At 47.0% G+C, this 20,933-nt stretch overlaps 1 protein-coding gene across 3 annotated transcripts in view; it reads left to right on the top strand.

Annotated features, from left to right (window-relative positions):
* The window catches only part of Rcan1 (regulator of calcineurin 1), a 93,238-nt gene extending 81,391 nt beyond the window's left edge, over positions 1–11,847 (top strand). Inside the window, exons 1-4 of one of the 3 annotated variants that reach the window (XM_004654465.3) lie at positions 1,580–1,837; positions 4,428–4,601; positions 6,681–6,840; positions 10,112–11,847. In XM_004654465.3, coding sequence (XP_004654522.1) covers positions 1,748–1,837; positions 4,428–4,601; positions 6,681–6,840; positions 10,112–10,284 — 597 coding nt within the window. In that variant the 5' untranslated portion in view covers positions 1,580–1,747 and the 3' untranslated portion in view covers positions 10,285–11,847. Of the gene's footprint in view, positions 1–1,579; positions 1,924–4,427; positions 4,602–6,680; positions 6,841–10,111 lie in introns of those variants that run through there. The other 2 variants (XM_045150678.1, XM_004654464.2) reach the window with 2 other exon arrangements.
* The last annotated feature ends 9,086 nt before the right edge of the window (positions 11,848–20,933 follow it).

The raw sequence follows: 20,933 nt of genomic DNA, 5'->3' as shown, positions 1-20,933 counted from the left end.
CCCATCTCCTGGGCGTGCAGAATTCCCAGCAGACATCGCGTGAGAACACAGCACTCCAGTGCGTATCTCTGTCCCTAAGAACCACCCAGCACAACCACTTCCCCCTGGTGTTTGACGCACACCTACTGATCCCAGTGTTCCAAACATTTTTAGAATAAATGCATTTAGGTGTTTGGGGATTGAGAGTCCTGGGCAATCTGGCAAAGCAAGTGCCATGACTGGTTTCTTACATAACCCCACAGTTGGCAGCAAGGCACAGTACGTTGAAATTAAGCAACACGCACTCATCCAAGAAGACTTGCCTTTCCTTTTTTTTTTCCCCTACTCGTTCATACGTTCTTAATTGTTAGATAACTTTAATGATGCTTTGAAGTAAAGTTTTAAATGTGACTGTGGGAGTTTTCTGCTCAACCTTTGGAAGCTTAAAAGATGACCCCATGTGCTCCTTACCTAGAGAATGCTTCAACACCTTGAGTGGGGAGAGGTGATGAAGAAACTGGGGAGAATGGGAAAGACTAAGGACCCAGACTGTGGAGGGAGCAAGACTGCTCACTACCAAGAGGAGCTGAGACCTCATGGAAGGACTAAAGTCAGTCTCACATCCTGTGTACCAGAGGCCAGCTGATCCAGCTTATCAACTGTAGCCTACATTCTTTCCACTTCTTCTCCCTTTCCTGTTTAAAGTAGAAGCAAACAAGATATGAGTCTCTAAGCACGACTTGTTTCTGAGCCCCGCTGAAGTAGTTTTGTTTTTGTTTTGTGCTGTGCTGGGGATCAGACCTGGGGCAGGTGGTGCACCCACTGAGCCATGGATGCCCAGTTCTCTAAAATGTGCTTGTGTCTGTGCCTGAATGCAGCAGCCTTTAGAAAGCTCTGGAGAATGTCACATACCCCTGATCCTCCAATTGCAGTGATAAAGATATCAAATGAAAATCCTAGGATCCCTGAAGGGTCTCTTCTCACCATCTCACTGTGGAACACAAGTGAGAATTGGGACATTCATCAAATAAAGTTCAACTGGGGAAAAGAAAGAAAGAAAGAAGAAGAAAAAAAAAAACCCACTATATTTCAAAATAAACCATACTCTTTTTTTTTCTTTAAAAACAGTTCATTGACCAAGACAGATTTCAAAATGTGTTCTCTAGTGCCCCAGCACTAAACATCGATTGGGGTTTTCAGGAAATAGCAGCGCTAAGCAACTCCCCAACACTTTGGTTTCCAGGTCTCTCAGAGCCTTGAAACTTCCCTGGAGGCTAATTGCTGTTTACTGCCTTAGACCTTCAGCCCCTTCCCCTGTAACATTTTCCATCTTAAGCAGGGCCGTCCCATCGGCCGGGAAGCATGTTGTCTGAGTGGCTGAATGGAATTACTACCAGTGGAAACTATGCCGCAAGAGGGCTGGGCAGAGCAGCTGCAAAGCCAACCTCGGCTGCCTTTTCCATCCTCCCGAGCAGAGGTAATTAGCATAGGGAAAATGACTAAGGCGTTGACGTCACCTCTTTCCAGTAGAAACTTACACTTTGTCCCTGTCTGCCTGCGAGCATGCCCATGCCGGGCTTGACTCAGGAATTTGCTGTCCAAACAGGATGCTCTGGATGCGGCGCTGCCCCCTCCCCCTCCCCCTCCAGGGGGCTGGCCCTCCTGCTTTATAAGCCAGCTGGAGAAAGGACCTGCAGCCGGTCCAAAAGGAAGCTCGCCTGGGGTTTGACTGCGCGGGTCTCTAGCGCCTTCCCTGTAAGAAAGCAGCATGCATTTTAGGAACTTTGACTACAATTTCAGCTCCCTGATTGCCTGTGTGGCAAACAGTGATGATATCTTCAGCGAAAGTGAAACCAGGGTAAGGCTTCTAACCTACCGCCATTTCTGAGGAGGACTTTTACAAGCCATGATGCTCTTGGGGTCTGTTGACCAAAATACTCAGGGGTAGGTGGATCTCTGTGGGCTCTGGGGTTTGCAAATCAATCCAAATGTGTTTTAGAGCCTTGGAAATCAGAGGCCATTGCCTGAAGAATTAACTGTGAAGGGATTGCTGGAAATGTCAGTCTCTGAAAGCGTCCAGGTTCCTGGACCGATTTTCTTTTCTACTTTGACCGATTTACCAGGCGGGCAGTTTGCGTCTTCCTTCTGTGCCCTTGGAGGGCGGGCGTTTTGGAGGCTTCTAAGCGCCTTTAACGCTGGAGTTCAGAATAATCTGATTTCCTCCCAGGAAATCAATGCTGGAAATGTATTGTGTCCGTAGTAATTATGAGGCTCTGCCTGTAGCTTCCAGATTTTTCTGGCAAATAAGAAAACTGAGTAAAGTAACTCAAGTGTGGGCTCAATGTTCCAGGTCACTGAAGGGATTAATTAAGGTGTTTTAATCACTACATCCATTTTTCTTCATTTAGTTAGAATGTGAGAGCTTTTATCAGGAGCTCTCAGAAATGTTTAATGATGTCACATGTAAGTGACTTGAATATGATCTGTTTGGGGAATGGAGTTTGTATTTTATGCTTTATATTCAAGTCATATCAGAACACGTGGCAGCTTTCTTTTATGACACATTTTCACTAATTGTAATGCTTATGAGAGGCAAGGAAAATAGTTTTGGACTAGATTATAGAACACATTTTATTAGACATACTACAAAGTTAGATGAGATCTGGGTACAATGACCAGTACACCTACCACGTTAATGTGCTTAATATTAGCCTGACATAGCAAAGTCATTCTTTTTTAATTAAGGAGAGATGCTAGGCAGCAGCTATAATAGCTAGAAGATATCTGCTACTAGAACCAATACAATCATTTTATAAGAGAATGAAATTATGGTGATCTGGATTTGACAATAATGTAAGTTCTCTGTTGCTCTGGTCCTGAGTCCTGACTTGTATTCTAAAAATATTCATTAAAGTCATCTCTCCCACATACTGAATCATAACTTCAAAACTACACAATCACAGTGTCTGTCCATGAGGTCATGTGAAATGTCAGCTCTACCAAGATATCCTTCTGCCAGAAACTCACCCAAGCTCCAGAGAGGTAGGGAGAAGGAACGGCAGGCTGGGAAATCCAAGCTTGCATCTACTCTGCGTTCCTACCCACGTGTGAGCAGAGCACCTCAGGGGAAGATCTCTAAAACATCCACAAGCTGAAGAAAAGCCTGGAAAGAGTACAGAGAACAAGGCTGAGAGGTGTCCCCTCTCCTGGCCACCCAGGCTCATACAGAGAAGATGCTGTGTTCCTATCTGGCCCCACCTGGAGGAGGCACATGGCCACCAGGCCTTCCCGGGCTTCCCAGCAGTGAATACCACCAAACATGCCTCTCTTACCCACAATTCTCTGCTCTCCTTGCCCTGTACTTAGAGTTTCCAGGATACTGTGAGCATTGCTTCCTTGGAACTCTACCTCAGTTATCTCCGTTGTGCACAGAGGAAGGAGAGCTGCTCTGCCACCCATGCCTCCTCCCCGTCCTCTGCCTTCTCCACAGTGTGCTTAACTTGGAGAAGGGGACAAGGAAATTGTGTAGGCTCTAAAAGCCCACAATACCTCCACGGGGTCCTGAGGAGTTACCTGGGCCTCCCACCCCCATACCACAGGCCGGGAGGGTGGGGCTGCAGGCTTGCCCAGGAGGCTGGTGGACTACTGCCTGAAGTTAACCCTGTAATCTCCGAATTAGGGCCTTTTAGTCTAGGAGCTCAGGTGTGTCATCATTCTCACCAGCCCTTATACACGGGAGCAAGGCATGAGCCTGCATGAAAGCCGCCATGCAGAAATGAGGCCATCCACTCCACATGAAACTTAAAACAGTATTATTTTAGGGAGACTGAGATTTAAAACTATAGGGAGAAGTTTATAAAACTACTTCCTTTAAGCAATGCAAGATTTTTTTTTAATAGTTCATTGTTCTTCAATTAAAAAAAAAAGAAACTTTGTTTTCAAATATGCTATAAAGCAAACCTAAAGAAATACTTGAGGAACACAGTATCCACCCTGAGCAGAACAGCAGGATTAGAGTCAGCCGCTGTGGGGAAGGTCTTAGGATGCTCGGACCAGATAACGAGTTACCGGACAGTGCCTTCTTAGAAAATGCTTGTTTGAAATTGACTGCAGCTTAAATGAATTTAGTGAATCATATTTTTCTTACTTTCTTATAAGATCACCTGAGTAAGACATGAGAGGGGCAGTGTCCTGTGCTGGTATGTAGTTGAATGTTAGAGCACAAGGAAGCATAAGCTCAGCATGTGCAGAGCCCCAGGTTCTATTCCTAAAGCAATCAGGAAACACAGGATTGCCTTAAAAGGGACAGCTTTTCTCTAATAAGGAAGTTAGGAGCTCTTGAAATGACTGAGAACTTACTTCCTTAATGAAAAATAAAATGGCATCCTTTAGTCAAGGGTCATATGCAGTGACATTTAATCCCTTTTATTGTTCTTACTCTGTTTCAGGCCAAATTTGAATCCCTCTTTAGGACATATGACAAGGATATCACCTTCCAGTATTTTAAGAGCTTCAAACGTGTTCGAATAAACTTCAGCAACCCATTATCTGCAGCAGATGCCAGGCTGCAGCTACATAAGACCGAGTTTCTAGGAAAGGAAATGAAGTTATATTTTGCTCAGGTGAGTTGTGTTTTGCTGGAAAGTTTCTTCCCACCTGCCTCCCGCCCTTTTCTAAAGCCGTTTGTACGTCGATTATGTTGTGCATTGGAAATGCTAAGAATTCATCTTGAGAAAGGCAAGATTCAGCCTCTGAATTCTCTGCCTCTCACCTATTTTAGGAAAATTCGGGTAAATATAAAACCAACCTCAGAAATAACCCTTGATCTTCTCGGGTTAAGTAATGATGGGAGAACAGCCCTTGGGATCACACAGGGATCTTGCAGAGGCTACTGCTCTGGGTCGCTCTCATGCCCAAGAGTGGGGCAGCAGGTCTTCACAGAGTCTCTCCAGGGTCAGGCTAAAGACTCTTCCAGACCAGTGGACTTACTCACATTCACACTCAGTAGCGCCCTCACTCGGTGAAGAGACAGGTATCTGCAGGTCAGCACAAGGCTGACTGGGGAGAAAATGGGTGTCAGATGCTAAGAAACTCTCTTGCTAGTCGGGGTTCAGCTCCAGAGCATCATGGTACCAAGGAAGGTAATGTGAGTGGATCAGGTCTTTTTCTGGCCTAACACTCTCCAATTTTCCTACTTCCCGAGGACCGGAGGTGACAAGTGACCCACCTTCAAGGCAGCTTCCAATTTCCATTTCACATTATATCAGGGTAAGATTATCAGGAGAAGAAAAATGAGCTGCTAGAATGTTCCTCCCCGGGTAATGCTAATTCCTGCTGCGCCCTGAGCACCCTCCCACTACCACCATGGTAGGAGGGAGCCCTTTCTAGAAGCTTTCTAATATAAAGAAGTTCTACTGACTGTGTATCAGAGAGACAAATCACCTTTTATTTCTCAGGTGAACTTTCTGGGACCATCAAGAACAATAAAACATACTGGTGTCCACCAGACACCCCTCCAACTCTGTGTTCTCTGGGAAGCAGCCCATGGAGTTTTAACCTTGGCCCCTGGGCTTCCCCTGTGAACACACTTTCTGTATTAAGTCAGGTTTTGTGGAAATAATGCCTTGGGCCCTCCATGACTTCTGGTTCTTAGAGTGCTGTCTGTTCATCATGAAACTTCAAAGGAGGTGTTGCCGAGCACACTGACTCCCTAAGCCAGCTCGCTTTGGAGGCGAGGTCTTTCTGGGCAGCCCTCTTGCTAGTCACTGGGACGGTTTTTAAAGAACACAGCGTGTTGTTTATTATTTTTGAAATCCCAGGGGGAAGCGGATCTTTTAGTCCTTGCCACTTGCACGCTGCCAGGAGCCCCGGAAGCAGGGAGGGAAGAGCAGTGCTGCTGGTGGCTGGGGGCCTGGCGCCCGGTCCCTGCTTCATCACCCAGGAAGCAGTGCCGTCTCTCTGCTGTCTCTGAGCCTATGCAGCGGGCAGAAATGTGGGTTCTGAGATCCCTTCTCACTTCAGTGATGGTGGCTTCATTTAACCCACGTACTCTGACATCGTCTCTGTTCATTTTCTGCCAGTCTAGGTCAAGCATAATGGCCAGGCAGTCTGTCAGGTCCTCATTCCTGGAAGGGGTTTTTACTATATTGGCACTGTGACAGTTTGAACATGAAATGGCCCTCGCAGGCTTACGTGTTTGGACACTTGGGCCTCAGCTGGTGGTGCTGTCACAGGAGGTTGGGGAACCTTGAAGAAAGGGGACCTACCTAGAGGAAGTGGTCCACTGAGGGCTGGACACTAAAGGTCATAGCCTGGCCCCACATCCGGCTGGAGCTCTCTTTGTTCCCTGTTGGAACCATGTAAGAGGCAGCTCCTGTATGCTCCTCTGCTGTGTTAGCCACTATGAACCCCACCATGCCTTCCCGCCACAATGCTGCACTGTCCCTCACAAGTAAACCCTCCCTCCACTAAATCATTTCTATAAGGTTTTCTGTCATAACAGCTAGAAAAATTTGACTAACACAGGCACCAAAACCAGGTCCCATCGCCCCGTCACCTCCTTACATAACACTTGAGGCTCCTTCTGGGATTCACCCTTGGTCTGCTGCCTGGCCATTGGCCTGTTCTTGCTCCCCGCCATGAGTGGTTGAGGTCTGACCAGTCACCTCGCAGCACAGTGAAAAGTTGATTTCTCTCCTCAGACTTTACACATAGGAAGCTCTCACCTGGCTCCACCCAACCCAGACAAGCAGTTTCTCATCTCTCCTCCTGCCTCGCCACCCGTGGGTTGGAAACAAGTGGAAGATGCTACTCCAGTCATAAACTATGATCTTTTATATGCTATCTCCAAGCTGGGGCCAGGTAAGCATTGCGCTCAGGTGGGCAAGTGACTGGGGGTTGTGGGGAGACTGTCCTGAGACAGGGTGCTTAACTATCTGGGATCCAAGGGATCTCCATCGTCCCCATAAGCTCTCACATGATCCCATGCAGGGCTGTCTTGTGAGCCGTGTCTCCTTGCCTCTCGGGTCCTGTTGCTCCAGGTGGAATTAGCAAATGAACTTTGGAAAGGGACACAGACCTTCCTTTTAGGCTTTTCCTTTCTTCTTTTTCTTTCTTTCTTTTTTTGTTTTGTTTTGGTTTTGGTTTTGGTTTTTTAAGGTAGGCTCTCACTCTAGCTCAGGCTGACCTGGAATTCACTAGGTAGTCTCAGGGTGGCCTCAAACTCACAGCGATCCTCCTACCTCTGCCTTCCAAGTGCTGGGATTAAAGGAGTGTGGAACCACACCCAGCCCTGTACTAACATTTCTTTTTAAAAAAACATATTTATTGAGAGAAAGAGGAAGAGAGAGAATGGGTGCATCAGGGCCTCCAGCCACTGCAAACAAACTCCAGAAGCATACGCCCCCTTATGCATCTGGCTTATGTGGGTCCTGGAGAATCAAACCAATATCCTTTGGCTTTGTAGGCAGATGCTTTAACCACTAAGCCATCTCTCTAGTCCCCCTCTCTCCCCCGCCCTTTTTTGTTTTTTGAGGTAGGCTCTCACTCTGACCCAGGCTGAGCTGGAATTCACTATGTAGTCTCAGGGTGACCTCAAACTCAGCAATCCTCTTACCTCTGCCTCCCGAAAGGCGTGCGCCACCATCCCCGGCTAGACATTTCATTTTTAGTCAAGGTCATTTCACCATCGGGTCTGATTCCTTCCTGGCTTTTTAATGGGTGGGAGGAGAATCAGAGGTCATGGCGAAGACAGAGCCTCGGACTAGTCTCACTCAGCGGAATTGCAAATGGTAGATTCATGAACATAGCCAGGAAGGAGCGCTTCACACGGTGCCTGGCCTGCAGTCAGTGCTCAGTGCGTGGTTTGGGAAAACAGTAAAATGGTGTTGTGAGCCTGTGTGCTAAGGTCTCAGCAGAGGGAAGGAGGAGGAGGGTCCTGGGGTACCGAGGTGTGAGCACCCTCCTGCCTTGTCCATGGTGCAAGCTGAGTGAATGCTGAGGCTCTCTGTACCTCATTTCTCCTTGACCAGCCATCCGATGTCCCTTTGGGGGGAGAGCTTTATTGTCATGGCCCATCAGCAGCCCCATATTGGAAAGATTACATTTCTGAAAACTCGACCCAGGTGGAAATTCCCGCTGTGGCATAAAGCAGGAGTCACATTACTTAGTGCTAACTGTGCATGAAGGTCAAGAGCAAAACCGGCCTGTGGAGGACGTGCTGGCCCTCCAAGGGGGCTCCCGGGAGCATCGTGAGTGAAGCTGAGGGCTTGGGGGCCACAGGGGTGTTAGACGTGGAGGCAGGTGGGTACCAAACTGTTCTGGGGTGGGAAGTGAGGTGGGAGCCCTGGCTCGGCATGAGGTGGCTGGAACACCCTTTCATGGAGTCTTCACAGGGCACTGAGGAGGCAGCCTGGCAGTGGCCACCCAGGCCATGAGTGAACAGCAGAGGCCACGCCAGTGATGCTTTACGGAAGGTGGCTGAGAAACCTTTTTACCAAAATGATACCCTAAAGTCCATTTGCCCTTTATTTACTTAGCATTAAGTTTGATTATATTTTCCCTTTTGGCCGTCCTTTTCAGGACTGCAACACATTTGTGAATATAGTCCTAAGTCCTGAACCTTCTGGATTTGGGCTGATAGTAGCTACATAGGGGGCTGTAGAGAGGCCACTATTTCCAGCATGTTAGTGACTTCTCAGACTTGCAAGCCCTGAGCACCAAGGCTCCATCGCCTTTCCGGATGCACTTCCAGCAACGTTCTAGCCTCAGCAGCAGGATCGAGGCCAGGCACCCACCTTCTCTGCCAGTGACATGCCTTGAGGGGAGTGTGCAGTGAGGCAGGAGCTGGAGGCGCCTCTTCCACTTGGAAATTATCCGCTTTGAAGAGCTTCCATTTTTTTCAGACATCAAAGTTGAGAGTCGAACCCAGCATCCCGTACATGCCGGCAAACACTCCTCTACTGAGCTATGTCCACCCCCCGCTCCATTTTTAAAACAATTCTAGGTGACGTTTGTATATCTTGAGCCAGGTACTAAGTTCTTGGAATATATTCACTCATGTAGTTAGCTCTGTGAGCTGGATGGATTCATCGTCCCCGTTCACAGAGGAAGGGATATGGGGCACAGGAAGGTGAAGTGATGTGCCCATGAGCCCTGGGTGTGACGTGCTAGGACTCACAGCCCACACTGGCCTCTCTGCCATCCTGCCGCTCATCAGCACCCAGGGGAGGTTCTTGCAAAGAATGTCCCTTGTTCCTCATCATGTTCCTCATGGACAGAAGGCTTGCCCCAGCCAGGCCTGCCCAGACTCATGTTAACACATAGCAGCAGTGAGGGAGCACTCTGGATTCATAGTTGCTGCAAGAGGAAAGAATGCTGGGCTTAGGCCACAAAGACCAAAGGAGCCCCCAGTTCAGTGCGGCCACAGCTGTGTGGGCACCCAGAGCCACTCCAGACTTCCCACCCCCTGGGGTACACTGGAGCCCTCGGTACAAACATCGACAAGAAGGATTCAAAGAGCTGCTTCCAAACGTGTTAATTAATGTAGCATTTTCCCTGGAGCCATTCATGTGGAAACACTGACGTGATGAGCAAGGTCTGGTGGACCTGAGAAGGGTTAGCTTAAAACACATGTCCCTGGGCTGGAGAGATGGCTTTGCGGTTAAGCACTTGCCTGTGAAGCCTAAGGACCCCGGTTCGAGGCTTGGTTCCCCAAGATGATCCATGTTAGCCAGATGCACAAGGGGGCGCACGCATCTGGAGTTTGTTTGCAGTGGCTGGAGGCCCTGGTGCACCCATTTTCTCTGTCTCTATCTGCCTCTTTATCTCTCTGTCACTTTCGAATAAATAAATAAAAATAATTAAAACACACACACACACACACACACACACACACACACACACACGCACGCGCGCGCGTCCCTGCTTATCACTTACCTGTCCCCAGTGCTGGGCTGAAAGCAGTTGCCTAGGAAACGTCCCTTTCTGAATGAGCCGTCTTAAGACACAAGCACAGGCTGGGTCTAAGCCCACAGAAGGTAGCAGGAGGTGGCCAAGCCGAACCTGGTATCATCCTTGCCTGTGACAGTCAAGGACTTGCCCCAGTGACCATGCAATTATTTCCTTGTCCTAGGGGAGAAATACGAGTTGCATGCAGCGACTGACACCACTCCCAGCGTGGTGGTCCACGTGTGCGAGAGCGATCAAGAGAATGAGGAAGAGGAGGAGATGGAAAGAATGAAGAGACCCAAGCCAAAAATTATCCAGACAAGGAGGCCGGAGTACGCACCCATCCACCTCAGCTGAACTGGCTCGCGGACCCAGCAGCATTCGGGAATCACACTTGCCGGAGGGATCTTTTACTGTGCACGTGGCCAGTCACAGCTTTGGAGGTGGCAGCTGTGACCACTGTGGCAGAAATTCCAGTTCCTGTTGCTCTGAGGAGAATCAAGGCTCCGTCTCCTTGTTCTAACGCTGCACCTCCGTCCACGTTCACGGACCTGACGGTGCCCTGGGCTACGCACTGAGTCTGTGGTCATCGCACAAGGGCATTTGGGGACGTCTTGAGAAAACCGATAACAATAGTGTTTTGTACTTGTTCTTTTCTGGTAGGTTCTGTTTTTGCCAAGGCCAGCTTGACATCTGGGCCCCTGGAGAGCTTTCTCCCTGTAACCAGGGCGCAGGGCACAGTCCCCACTGGTCGACAGAGGCACCCCACATAGCCGCCCAGCGTCCAGTGCAGAAAGGTTGTGGAAACAACCCTGGCACCATGTGGAACTTGTGTTTCATTTCCTTCCTCATGTTCTAATGTTTGTGCATGTATATTCCTGATTCTTCAGAACTAACCTTTGTCCGTATATGACATTTCACCATTGTTGTCTTACGTTGTCCGGGAAAGTAGGAAGCCATGGGACAACAGGAGCACTTCTCCAGATCTCTCTTTGCAGCCGCCCTCACACGGATACGTTCACACATCACCCTGCCCAGGTTAACGTGTGACGCGTGCTTTTTGCAAAGCAAGTGGTCTGAAATTCCTGTGCGGAGTTTACCTGACACAGCTCAGAGAAGAGCAGGTTTGCCGCCACCTTGTAGCAGGTGACAAACGTTAGTTTAGGTGTTTGAGTTCAAACATCCATCTCCACTGTGTCTTTCATGTGGTGGTTTATATACGTGACTCATAGCCAAAAATCTTTCTGAGAACCGTTGGTTGGGATCGTTGGTTTTTTCACCCCACTGAAACATCGAGATAAGCCTGTAAATAAAGCTGATAGCATATGTCCGTACCCGCTGTACACATGGGTGACAGAAAACGGGACAGTGGGAAAATAGTGTAAGACGTATTAACCTACCTGTGAGTTGTATGTGGTAGAAAGTGCTATTGACCTGGATTGAATTTAAAGCATGTAGAGCGGGTAGTAACTGTGTGCTGGTGTGGAGGGATGCAGTGCCTTTCCCCATTAATTCCTGACGGAATTGTCACACTAGGTGAACATATGGAATGTCTCTGTAGTCGTACTGTGTGTGTCTGGTATGTAGGTATTATTATATTTTGGCCTTACAATCCCTTAACAATGTCATTTTGAAATAACCTAATGCTGAGTAATAATGCATGCTTTGGAAATTTGGAAGGTGTTCTCCTTTGGGAAGCAAATAAGTTTGCATTAAATCCTTTGATTGTTCGCAACAAGAAATTCATCGAATGTTCTCAAAACCCTGTTTACAGTACTTAGTAGGAGGGAGCCAGTAAGGAAGAGACCATTACATATCTGTTCAAGTGTTTCTAGTTCAGTGCTTTTCAACTGGAGAGGCTAACCTCAAAGTATTTTTTTTAACTGCATTCTATAATAAATCAGCACAATATGCTCTTTATGGAAAAGTTACTTGTCATTCTATTTCTAGGATTAGTCACACAGGAGGACACATTATTTGTCAGTCTGAACTTAAAAACTCCTGACATTGTGTTACGGTTCACCGTGTCCAGCACATACCACTCAGGAAAGGACAAAATAGATAAAACTTACATCAGAATTCTGAGTATTTTCTTTGTACAAGTGGAAAACATTGTGATGAAAACTGTTTACTACCACCTCCGCTCAAGTATGTATGTGCATTTGCATGTGTGTCTGTATGGTGTATGTAGTTAGGCACACACATTTATTTACAAGAGGTTCAGGGGATCACACCCAGAGTGTCACATGTGCTAAGCAAGAGCTATCCCACCGAAGTGCATCCTAGGCCTCCAGGAATGTTTTTGATGGTCAATTTGAAGAGTTTTCCATTGCAAAGGCTGTTCACAGAAAATACAAAGTGACGATTGGTAACAGAGCTCTATTGGTAGAGTGCCCACCTGGCATACACAAAGCCCTGGGTTTAAACCCCAGCACCACATGGGCCAGACATGGTAGCCCATGCCTGTAATTTTGGCACTAGGGGTGGGGGTAGAGGCAAAGGATCAAAAAGTTCAAGGTCGTCCCAGCTACAAAAAGAGTTGGGAGGGGGCTGAAGGGATGGGGGAGCAGTAAAGGCGTTTGCCTGCAAAGCCAACGGACCCAGGTTCAACTCCCCAGATGGACAAGGGCACACACACGTCTGGAGTTCATTTGCGGTGGCTGAAGGCCCTGGCACGCCCATTCTTTCTTTCTCTCTACCTCTCTCTCTGTCAAATAAATAAATAAAGTTGGAGGGCTGGAGAGATGGTTTAGCAGTTAAGGCACTTGCCTGCAAAGCCTAAGCGACCCAGGTTCAACTCCAATGTCACACATTGTTACACATACAATGTGGCACATGCATCTGGAGTTCAATTACAGCAGCTGAAGGCTCTGGCACCTGCCAATTCTCTCTCTCCCTCGCTCTCTCACTCTCTCTTGCATAAAAAAAAAAGTCCAGTCTGTTGTGCTTATCAGCCTGCAGTACCTGAGACCCAGTCTCAAAAACAATACAATGGGCTGGAGAGATGGCTTAGCAGTTAAGATATTTGCCTGCAAAGCCAAAGGATCCAGGTCTTACTCCCCAGGACCCACGTAAGCCAGATGCACAAGGGGAGTTCGTTTGCAATGGCTGGAGGCCCTGGTGTATCCATTCTCTCCCTCTCTCTCTCTCTCTCTCTCTCTCTCTCTCTCTCTCTCCTTGCCTATTTCTGTATCTCTCTCTCTCAAATAAATAAATAAAAATAAAATATTTTCTAAAAATTCAAAACAGAAGACAAAGCAGTGGTGTATTTATACAATAGAATTTTATTCAGCCATAAGGAAAAATGAAAATTGCTATACTGTGGAGGGAACTGTAAAATATTATATGGAGTGAGTATAATGTGGGAGCATGTGTAGAAACAAAGGAACTCGAATGGAGGCCATGAGTGGGGAAGGGAGTGAGGCTTCGGGGAGGAGGGTAGGGAAGGTAGCAGACCTGAAGTGACAGGAATGTCAAAGGGGGAAGACACCGGTGTGTAGGGAAGCAAAAGTCATGTTGGAGGCAGGTGAAACCAAAGCTAAGTATGTGTATTAACACATAATAATGCTTTTTAACAAAAAAGGAAAGAAAAGGCCAATTTCATCCAGAAAAATCTATAAGTTTGAAATTATGGCTGCCTTTTCCGTGGAACTCTCCCTTGAAGCGGTAGTGAGACTCCTGGCTGGCCCACAAAAGCCTCAATGACTCAGTCCTATTTAGTTACTAAACTTGGGAAAGTGACATTAATCTTGATCGAGACTAGCATCAGGTATTTCTCCATGATTAATGACATATTGTTTAAAGTCATAAACGTTAAAGATGCAAACATGTCTGGAAGTTCATATGTTAATCTGGTTGGCCAGAGCTGACCACCTAGACATAGGAAGAGCATACAGGGTGGGACTGTCCTTTAGTGTTTCAGATGACCCTAAGCTTGCTGGCAGGCAGAGAGAGACTCAGCAGCGTGCTGGCCCGGTTATATGTTCCTAAATAACCCCAGAAGAGAGCTTCAGTGTGTGTCCTGGTCACTTCTGGGTGCCCTTCCATACCTGGAGAAAGTCGGTGGCCCCATGGCCATTGAATCAAACAGATCTTAGAGTAGGAATCGCAGGCCAAGGAATGTCCTCAGCCTGGACACTCCATTGAGTAGTTCTTTCTGTGGCATAAACGTGTGCAAATGTCAACTGGCATTTTGAAATGAGTAGCGCACTAGACTATTGCCCTCTGTGGTGCTGGGTGTGAAGAGCCTTATAGTCAGCTTCTCCCTGCTGGGACAGACACCCAACCAAAAGCCACTTGTGGGAGGAAAGGGTTTATTTCTGGCTTGCAGATTCCAAGGGAACCACTATCCCTGACGGAAGAACCTGGCTCACTTCCATAGATCAAAACAGAGACACCACCAAAAAAAAAAAAAAAAAAAACCAGCACCGCCAAACAGCCAGAGCTCAAACTGCTCTCCACACACCTTATGGCTGAACTCCATGATCTGCCCCCAGTGACACACCCCCTGTAGCAGGGATCTGCCTGCTAGGGATTCAATTTTATAAAACACCTGAGTCTATGGGCCCATCACATTCAAGATACCACAGACCCCAAATTCAAACATGTTGACGAATACATTTCTTTGAGAGGAACTGCGTGAAATGCAAACTGATAAACTATACTCTTTGCATTGATGGAACACATTCCTAAATATTTGTGTATGAGGCTCTTAGTCACTATGGATAATTGAAAGACCTAAAAGGAAGATGGATTTTTTTAAAATTTTTATTGACATTTTCCATGATTACAAAATATATCCCATGGTAATTCCCTCCCTCCCCACCCCCACACTTTCCCATTTGGATTTTTTTTTTTTCAGCCTGTGTTTTCAGAGAGTTCAGTCTAAGTGAGGCAGAGAGGGCCATGGTGGAGCTAGCTAGGTTCCTCACCTCATGGCAGAGGGAGTCAGAGGCAAAGGAGGGCTAGGGAGTAGGTATAAATTGCCAAAATAAGCATGCTCCCAGGGGAGCTGCATCCTCGAGCTGGGCCCCGCCTCCTAAAGTTTTCATCACCTTCCAAAATAAGGCCACCAGCCAAGGACCAAGTGAGCCTGTAGAGCTCATTTAATATTCAAATTATAGTAATGTGATAAGAATATATGATTGATCTGATGATGAGCAAACTTGGAACCATCCAAAATGTCCTTTGACAAGTATCCCAAACCCAAGAGGATGGTGGCAAGCAGTAAAGGAGACATGGTAATGTTTGGTGCCAGTGAGATTCAGCTGTGGGCTGGAGGGATGGCTCTGGGTTAAAGTGCTTGCAGTGAGCCGGGATTTAATCCTATCACTCGGGTGGCAGAGGTAGGAGGATCACTGTGAATTCCAGGCCAGTCAGAGACTACGTAGTGAATTCCAGGTCAGCCCTGGCTAGAGCAAGATCCTACCTTGAAAAACAAGCAAACAAAAAGTACCTGCTATGTAAGCAAGAGGACCTGAGTTTGGATCTCCAGAATCCAAAATGCCAGGCATGTTGGTACCTTCCTATAATCCCAGCTCTCAGGAGACAGAGACAGGAAATCCCTGGGGCTCTCTAGCTTAGCCAGTTTGGTGAGCTCTGGGCTCAATAAGAAACCCTGTATCAAAGATTAAGGTGGTGCGGGGGGGGGGGGGGGTAGGGGGGCTGGAGTGACGGCTTAGCAGTTAGGCATTTGGCTGTAAAACCTAACCCGGGTTCATTTCCCCAGTACCCATGTAAAGCCAGATGCACAAAGTGGCACATGCATCTGGAGTTTGCAGTGACTAGAGGCACACTTATTCTCTCTCTCCCTCTCTCTCTCCCTCTCTGTATTTTTATTCTCAGCTAGCAATTAAATACGTTTTTAAAAGAAGAATAAGGAGGGGAGTGATTGAGAAAGACCCACCGCATTGACCTCTGACTTCCACATGCATATGCACACACGTGCACCCACACATACTAACACACATACACGTGTATGCACATACCACACATATAACATGCACAATTTAAAAAGGACTCAGTTGTATATGCTGGTTTTCAGCACACCGATTTACAGTCAACAAACACAGGATTTGACATTTCCAGAACATTGTATATCTTGGTGCCCATGGAGATGAGGGTTTTCAGAGAGCCTTAATGTTGGGTACATATAATTAGGCTACATCAAATATGAAACTGGGCCTGGAGAGATGACTTAGCAGTTAAGATGCTTGCCTGTGAAGCCTAAGGACCCATGCTTGACTCTCCAGATCCCATGTAAGCCACATGCACAAAATGATGCAAGTTTGCAAGGTCACACATGCACACAAGATGGCACAGCATCAGGAGTTCAATTGCAGTGGCTGGAGATCCTGGCATGCCAATTCTTCCCTCCATCCCACCCGCGTGCTCTCTCTCTCTCTCACACACACATGAAAAAAATACAAATATGAAACTGCAGAATAGTAAATGTTATGACCAAAATCGAACAGGTGGCTGGGGTATGGTCCTACCTCATGGTGTTTACAGAGCTCTGTGGAATGTTTGCCTCATTATAATAAGTGTGTGGCCAGTAACATTCACCTAAAGGGCAGTTCAGAGGGAAACTACTTAAGTAATTTACTTTAAAGCTATTGGAGAAGAAGATAACTAATTGTTCCTCCCCAGTTCTCTGGGCCTCTGTCTCTGAAGCTGTAGCATATAGCTTTAGCTTGGCTGGGATGAACTTCCAGACCAGGCACAGTTATGGAGGAAGGGATTTATTGAAGCTTATAGATCCAGGGGAAGTTCCATAATGGCAGAAGAAGCTGTCTGCTTTCACAGGACCAATCAGAGAGAGAAGCACAAGCCAAAAGCCACCCTGGGCAGCACACTTCAGGAACTCCAGCTGGGCACACTTTGCATATCTTTAGACTGGAATCTCAACTCCACCACCACACCTTAAGATCCGCCCAGTGACACTGCCTCCAGCCAGGTGGCTGTAGTTGCAAACTACAAACTAATAAAACACTGAGTATACTGGGGCCATCTACTCAAACCACCACAGAAGATCATAGAGGGGATTTCTTTCAAGTGTGCCCTAGTTAAAATCTAATGCACATCTGAAACTCACTCTGACTCATCAAAGTGATATGGCAATCAGGTCGACACATTTTCTTCAGGAACCCCTCTCTACTGTTCATGAAAGGTCTTTTTAACCACAGCATGTATATGAAAGACTTGGAAATTATTTGCAAGTGGTGGAGATAGGGTACCCACACTCTACATTTCTTTGCCTGTTGAGCTCCAGCCCAGGCCTTTGATTCTACAGTGAATTGAGTGCTGAGCCTCTGAACAGAATTTTCAGTGTTTTTTTTTACTGTCCACCTCTACTTAACACCACTCCTCAGGTCCCCTTTGCGTAGTATACTACCCCACCGCCCTAGTCCAGCCCAGCTAAATCTACCATGACGTGTGCCTCATGAAAGTAGGCCTATGACTGTCCTATTCAACTCTGTCTCGATCCCGGGCAGTTGTCATGGTGCCCTGGCCCACAGTGTTTTATAAATATGACTGAAATGCAGCACAGTCCTGCAAATTGCCCTGGTTGATGACATCCCCGCCCCCACAATAATCATCGCTAGTGACTCCTGCTGGGTATCCCCTCCCCTCGTGCCCCATGCTTTCTTACTGTGATGAGTGTCAGCAGCATTGCTAAATGTCTGTCTTCCTGGTAGGAACATAAGTTGAGTGGAAATGGGATTCCTGACAGTCAGCGGATGGCTCACTGTAGACATTCAACATCAATGGTGAGTTAGTTCAATGGATCAATGGATTGATGGATGGGTATGTGTACATGGTACACTGGTGGGTAGGTGAATAGATGGATAAAAAGGTGTGTAGGTGGATAGATAGATGGGTTGGTGGATGGATGGATGCATGGATGGATGGGTAGGTTCATTGGTGGATGGATAGATGGGTTGATGGACAGATGAATGGATAGGTTGGTAGATGGATGGATGGATGAGCAGATGGATGGATAGGTGTGTGGGTAGATGGATAGGTAAATGGGGATTTGGGAGGCAGAAAAATGAGCTGCCTCTGAGAAAGAATAGAGAAGGAATGAGGCCTGTGCCTATGTCTTTAACCAGTGATGCAGGAATTTTGAATCCTTTGTATACCAACACACCAATAATTTGGGGTGTTCCCAAATCCTTGTCCTGTGAACTTGAAGAATGAAATCCATGGACCAGGGGATAAGGTTCAGAGACATTTTATTATAGCTTAAAGCTTTGGGAGGAAGAAGATAAGGGGGTTTAAGCCTAAAATGTAAGAGAAAAAAGCAAGGTGGAGCTACTGCCCAATGAGACAGGAAGGGGTTTGAGAAGCCCACCTCAAGACTCAGATCTGGACTTTTTTTTTTAAAGGGGAATGGCTGTGTGAGGAAGAACAGGTTTATAGGTTTTTATAGTCCCATGAATATGTGGCTGTTTTAGCCAATTTATTCCTGATGCCAGGAGTCTGGGGTCACAAATTTTAGAATTCTCTAGGAAGGAGTGGAAGAACTGCCTAAGGGGGCAGAGCTAAGAAAAGACCAGACCCTTCTGATAGTTTCCAAACTGGAATAAAGTTAAAGTCCTAGATTTTCTCCTTAAGACCCAAGGACAATTCCTGCACCTGGCCAAGAAAAAGATAATCATTTTGGGGTTGCTTACCCCTAAGCTGCCTAGACAAGTTCTCTCTCCTATCACCAGAAGGGCCAACAAGCTTTCATCCCACAGGCTGTCAGGCTTCCAGTGCAAGAGGAAATTGAAGGCAGGGATTAGCAGACATGATGTGTGGGGTAATCAGTGAGAGAAGAAAATAACTGTGTTTTTAAAATTTTTTCTCCTGCTAATACTGTGACAGGGCTAGAGGGTGGGGAGGATTGTGAAAGGACTTTCCCCAGCGATAGTAATGTGGGTTCTATCTTAAATCACCTAGGCATGAGCAGTGACAAGTCAGCAGTAGTAAAACTTCATCAAAGTTACATGTAAGTGGCTGTGTTTTGTTAATATGCCCTATGACAGTGGTTTGACTTACAAAACCAGACACAGGGGGAAAGGAGAAACTGAGCCTTACACGGTGGGTGCAGCAGTTACTTTCTCATTGTTTGGACATAATACCCAATCGCAGGCAACTTACGAAAGGAGAAAGTTTATTTTGGCTTCCGGTTTCAAGGGGACCCTTCTGTGATGGCAGGGGAAGCATGGCAGGGGCAGACAGCCAGCATCACATCTTCATGCCAGCATGGAGGAAGCAGTCTAGCCAAAGAGCACAGAGCAGGGCCAGACTGGAGCTCCTCAAGGCCTGCCCCCAGCAACAGCCATCCTCCAACAAGGTTCTACTTCCTAAAGGTTCCCCCAAGTTTCCCCAACAGTGACATCAATAGGGAATTAACTATGGTAATCTATGGGCAACATTTTCCATTCAAACCACCATAACAGGCAAAAGTTGGGAGAAGATCTTAATTCCCATTGTATCCTCTTAGAAACATGTCAGGGCTGCCTGCTTGACTAGAATTCTTTTTATTTTATTTACTTATTTATTTATGAGAGAGAGAGAGAGAAAGAGACAGAAAGAGGGAGAATGGGTGCACCAAGGCCTCCAGCCACTGCAAACAAATTCCAGATGCATGTGCCATCCTGTGCATCTGGCTTACAAGGTTACTGGGGAATCACACCTGGAGTGGTAGGCTTCACAGCCAAGTATCTTAACTGCTTAGCCATCTGTCCAGCCCCCTCACTAGCATTCTTTTTTATTTTTATTTTTAGTTATTTATTTGTTTGACAGAAAAAGAGTGAGAGAGAGTGAGAGTGAGAGAGAGAGAGAGAATGGGTGCCCCAGGACCTCCAGCCACTGCAAACGAACTCCAGACGCATGCGCCCCCTTGTGCAGCTGGCTAACGTGGCCTGGGGAATCAAACCTGAGTCCTTTGGCTTTGTAGGCAGACACCTTAACCACTAAGCCACCCCTCCAGCCCTCACTAGCATTTTTTTTCTTTGTTTTTCAAGGTAGGGTCTCGCTCTAGCCCAGGCTGACCTGGAATTCACTATGTAGTCTCAGGGTGGCCTCGAACTCACAGTGTTACTCCTACCTCTGCCTCCCAAGTGCTGGGATTAAATGCATGTGCCACCATGCCCAGCCCCTCACTAGCATTCTTGAAGCACAGCTTTACATGGAAGAGGAGAGCAGCAGCCCAAATTTGTTTGAGCATTCTAAATTCTAGAAGACATTGATATGTCCATGGTGTGTGTGTGTGTGTATGTGTGCGTGCGTGTGTGCGTGAAGTGCTGGGGATCAACCCCAAGAGAGGAAATGAGAATTAGAAGCTTCTCTAGAAAAGACAGACTTACATGGAAGATGGAGGTGGGGTTCTGCCTTTTAAAAGGGGATTTTTGAGTGAAGCTCTGAGGGAAAGGATGGAGAGAGCCTGCATTATTTTGGGTATCTGGCAACACAGCATTCTGGGTAGAAGAAAGCAAAGTGTGTGCCTAGCCTATATGGGATCTGCAAGGAGGTTACATGGCTGGAGAAATAAGGAGGCAGTGGTTGGGCATGGAAGTTTGTGGAGAGAGGTGTGGAGGCTCACCAGTGGGTGTCCCCTTATCATCAGGGCCAGGCTCGGGAGCTGGGATAGACGCTCTGACCCTAGATGGAAGAAGCAGGATGGGCAGGCATAATATGAGTTCCATCTGGGGGTTACTGGTGGCAGAGCTTCATGCTAAGATGTTCCCCAAGATTTCCACACTCATGCCTAGTTTGAACAGGCCCTGCACAGTCCTGTCTGAGTAGGGGCAGGACCTCTGATGATTTTGGATTGCTCCTTTGAATGGCAAAAGGTTTTTTGCAGATGCAATTAAGATCTATAGTCAGGGGCTGGAGAGATGGCTCAGTGGTTAAGACACTTGCCTGCAAAGCCTAATCACCCAGGTTTGATTCCACAGTACTCATGTAAAGCCAGAGGCACAAAGTGGCCCATGTGTCGAGTTCGTTTGCAGTGACTA

This window comes from Jaculus jaculus, chromosome 5 (assembly GCF_020740685.1).
Source record: "Jaculus jaculus isolate mJacJac1 chromosome 5, mJacJac1.mat.Y.cur, whole genome shotgun sequence".
NCBI classification, from domain to species: domain Eukaryota; kingdom Metazoa; phylum Chordata; class Mammalia; order Rodentia; family Dipodidae; genus Jaculus; species Jaculus jaculus.
Note: the sequence above shows the minus strand (reverse complement) of the source record. Positions and strands in the feature narration are given on the sequence as shown.